The following is a 4,146-nucleotide window of genomic DNA, read 5'->3' on the forward strand; positions in this document are numbered from 1 at the left end:
AAGCAGCAGCTCAGGATGACGTCACACATATGGGTAGGCCTATAGAAAAACCCGGATATTTTCATCAATCTCAAAACTCCTCCCAGATGGCCCGGACAGAACGTGAAAAGTGGACATGTCCAGGGAAAAGAGGACAGTTGGTCACCCTACCATAACCATGAGTATGGCATCAACCGTTTCACACCAAAGTTTTGGGCACATAATTGTCATAGTTGGCATTTTGGATTTACTTCAAGTACAGTTTGATTACTTTTAGTTTTCTTTTCTTCTTGTAGATTTTCACAAAAAAGTGCTACATTTGCTGGTCGCTAGCTAACACTATAGTGTTAGCTAACACTAGAACGTTATATATTTCATGTCAGTTTCATTGTTTTTTGTGTTTGACTGTATTTGTTATATGTAAAAGATTAAATTCTTTTTCATCAAGCTAGCATGAGCTGGGCAAGTGTCTCAGAGACAAAACTGCATAAAACCAAACAATGCAAGACCCAGATTATTGAGGAAACGCTAGGTGTTTGAAAGCTTGCAAAAAACTTAGCTAGTCCCAAACAAAACATTATTTTCTCAATCTGTTTTCACTGATAGACTGTTGTTCTCAATCCTAACCATCATTGTACCATAAACTGAAGCACCAAGCCTATGGGTGGAAAAGTCATAAACTCATAAATTAAGCAAATAACTCAGCTACTAAAGGAAGTATGTGTATAAATCAATAGCCTAGATGGCTCAAGCAACACTTTTATTTGACAGCTATAGAAAGCAGATTATATTTTTATATTTATTTATTTATTTACAACATAGTGATTGCAAAGCTTTTCACTAGGAAATTACAGTATTTGAGCAAAATGCCAAATTAATCTTAAGAAAATGTTATCAATAAAATTTAATTATTTAGCTTAAAGGAAATATCGGTATTCACTTACAAAGATTTTTTACCTTTATAAATGAACACAAAAGCTTATGTATTCTTGTTTCTATACAAAAAACCTTTTTTATAGTTAAACAGTCTACCCTTTATACTGAAACAAAACATCAAATGTGAAGGACATTAGGAAGATTAACTCATAAAATTAAATACATTTAACCCACTAGATGAGTAGTATCTGTCAATAAGATACACATATCAGATAAAATATAAATACATTTCATACTATTATGTAAATGTTTTGATCAGCTAAGGATTATTTTCTGGCCATCAGTCAAGCAATCAAAATAGCAAAGTGGTGAAACAGACATTATTATGTCTTCCTCTTGGCCCATGAGATCATAATCTTGAATATACATATACTATACATATATCAGTTTATTCCTTCTTGAGCCATTCAGACATTTAGGCCTTACTCAATCCACTCAGCATGGTCAGGATTAAGTCTGATCTCAGGATAGGACATGTTTCATCTGACGCTCTACATCCACTTCGATCCTTATTGTGCAACAGCTGGTCTTAGATCTTCCCTGTGTACTTCAATAAACCGAAGATACCACCACCTGCAATAAAAATGGATTAACTATTATTCATTTATTAATGTCTCGCAAAAACAAATATGAGTCCAAGACTAGTCGAGAAATTACTAATTAAATACTCAAAATTGTGAAACACTGTAACAAAAGTCTCAATTATTATTTTCTATCATGTCATTTATCTTAGAGAACCAATTTCTTTCCTAAGAATATTGTAATCCTTTACAACTATCACTAATACATTTTCATAATTTTCACAACTTATTTCCTTCTATATTTGCATATTTTCGTGCCAATGGGCTCCTGTATCTGTAAATAATATTCTCGGTTGCTATGGCTCATCCCCAATGCCATCCTGGTTAATGAATAACAGATGATATGTGATAGAGGAAGCAGAAATGATGGTAAATTCATGCTCGTGTGTAGTACTGACCGACTGCTCCCACACCGGCAATGGAGCCGATGGTGATGCCCGCTATAGCGCCCGGTGAAAGCCCTGAATTGGATTCCTTAACAATCTCAGTTGTAGGAACTGATTCAGTAGAATTAGTTATAATGGTGGGGATAATGGTGGTGGTGTTGGATGCGGCGTCTGTGGTGGTGTTGGATGCGCCGTCTGTGGTCGTACTGGATGGGCTGTCTGTGGTCGTGCTGGATGGGCTGTCTGTGGTCGTGCTGAATACGTTAGTTGAGGCAGTGGTTTTTGGTGCGATGCTAGTTGATATAATGTTCTCTCCTCCACACAGAAATACTGACAGGAAGATCGAAAAGGGTTAAAAGGCAAGATCATACAAAGGTTTCCCAAAAGGTTAACAAACCTCTGTTCCTGTGATGCTCACAGAAACTAATCACAACTTCTGCCTTAACACGTTTTCTTTTAAACAAAACATTGTCTAAAATTTATTAAAAATGTTTCCAGATTAAAGATCTCAAATTTCAGCCGTTGACATTTATTGTCCAATATCAAGATAATAGAGTTCAGTACTTATTAACAGCTTTGCATTCTTAATGGGAGAATGTCATAGATAATAAACTCAACCTTTGCTCTAATGACGCTATTGAAACCCCCCCCCCCCCGAAGGCCTAACCCTTTCAAGAATTTCAACATTTCCTACTCTGTCTACATGGCCTCCCATCAACCTTCCCTTTGATTACCGGGAAATGCTTTAACTTTGGTCCACCACCATTAAAATTCGCTACGATGGTACGCTACAACTATGATTAGATTCTATGCTAACACCATGAAACAGATCATCCTTCACACAAAAAATGAAAGGTCAGTCTAGATATAGATGTGGCCGAAATTAACCATAAAAACTTTTTCAACTTTAAAAAAAAATCATAAACTATGAATTAAACAAAGTTATTTGATGTATATATGCCGAATATTTCAGTCAGCTTCCATTTGAGGGCAAAGTGGCCAGAGATGTTTTTAAGATAATCTTGTTGTGATGCTTTGTGTGTGAATAACAGTTAATTGATAATCTTTAGTTATTCTCTTCACACTCTCTTTAAAAAAAGGTTTTGTCTTCCCTTTTCTAAAAGGATCATTTTTAAAGGTTTATGTATTGTAATTTTTTTTACCTGTGGTAAGAAGGCAAAAAGCCGATAGAACAAGACTCAGCTTCATTGTGCTTTGAAATAAATTGACGTAGTCAAAGAGACTCCTCAGGTCAAAAGCTGCATGAAAAACATAAAAGCACAAACATGACGGTGAGTTAATTTCTCTAAAATCTCTCACTTGCAGACAGAAAATCATGAATCCTGCATTTATCATGTGAGACAGATAAGAGTAACTTCAATCAAACTCAGTCATCAATAATATGTGGGTATAATGTATTATACAAGGCAAAAATAATAAAAAATATATTTTTAAATAAATGCCAATTGAGCCTAAATGAATTTCCATGTCATGGCTCGATATCACCAAGAAATCACTAATTTGTAAATACAGTTATAAAAAACACAAAAACTCTCAAGCGAGTATTTGTGGTCACATCAACGGTAATAAGAGTATTTACCCCGATGCCACAGCAGTCTATGAATGAATCCAAAAGATTTAAGAAAACCTCAAGAGAAAAACCGACTTACTCACCTGAGAGGGTGTCACTGATGCCTTGCTTCCCTTCTGCCTCCCATCGGTTATATTCAGACAGCTACTTTTATGACCCTGTTATCACCCACCCAGTCATTTCCAGCCCTCCCACATATAATAGCATGTTACCAGAGGTCAATGGAGGATAGTGTTGCAACATGTACAGGATTATCAATACTTTCCAAGGAGATGTAATTGGTGTGCGCTTCCTGTGTGATAGTAAAGCTAAGGTGCTAGGAGTGTGGGCAGGCAAAGCAGTATAGGCCAGCTTATGACGTTTTAGTCCTGTCTGTGTTTTTAACTTCACCTGAGTGTCTTAATATAATATGTGATATGACTGCAGCCAAGCCCTTTATAGAAGAAAGTAGTTGTGAGGATGTCAGATAATCTATAATGTAATAAAGCAAGTGGTAACATCAAAAACAGGCTATCTTTAAGAGAAGGGAAGGTCATCTGCAAGGCACCTGTTGTGGCCGAATTCCTTTTTTTCTCTCACAGGCAAGAACGGAATTACATAATCATGTTACAAATTAATCTGGTATTGATATTTTCCATACAATTTTCCTATTAGTACTCGATAATCATTAACT

At 35.9% G+C, this 4,146-nt stretch overlaps 1 protein-coding gene across 1 annotated transcript; it reads right to left on the reverse strand.

Annotated features, from left to right (window-relative positions):
* Positions 1-887: 887 nt before the first annotated feature.
* LOC102211075 (mucin-2-like) lies at positions 888-3,582 on the reverse strand. The gene is made up of 4 exons (XM_005725362.1): positions 3,557-3,582; positions 3,046-3,141; positions 1,895-2,212; positions 888-1,488 (listed from the first exon to the last, which is right to left on the reverse strand). The coding sequence occupies exons 2-4, from the start codon at positions 3,089-3,091 to the stop codon at positions 1,445-1,447; spliced, it is 408 nt and encodes a 135-aa protein (XP_005725419.1). The 5' UTR covers positions 3,092-3,141; positions 3,557-3,582; the 3' UTR covers positions 888-1,444.
* Between the last annotated feature and the right edge of the window lie 564 nt (positions 3,583-4,146).

Source organism: Pundamilia nyererei, unplaced genomic scaffold (assembly GCF_000239375.1).
Source record: "Pundamilia nyererei isolate P.nyererei 1_Seehausen unplaced genomic scaffold, PunNye1.0 scaffold00015, whole genome shotgun sequence".
NCBI lineage: Eukaryota > Metazoa > Chordata > Actinopteri > Cichliformes > Cichlidae > Pundamilia > Pundamilia nyererei.

Coding starts and splice junctions, on each gene's coding strand:
- LOC102211075 (XM_005725362.1), bottom strand. CDS start 3,091: ATGAAGCTGAGTCTTGTTCTATCGGCTTTTTGCCTTCTTACCACAG. Junction 2,213..3,045: donor TTTTTGCCTTCTTACCACAG/GTAAAAAAAATT, acceptor TCTTCCTGTCAG/TATTTCTGTGTGGAGGAGAG. Junction 1,489..1,894: donor TGCCGGTGTGGGAGCAGTCG/GTCAGTACTACA, acceptor TTTTTATTGCAG/GTGGTGGTATCTTCGGTTTA.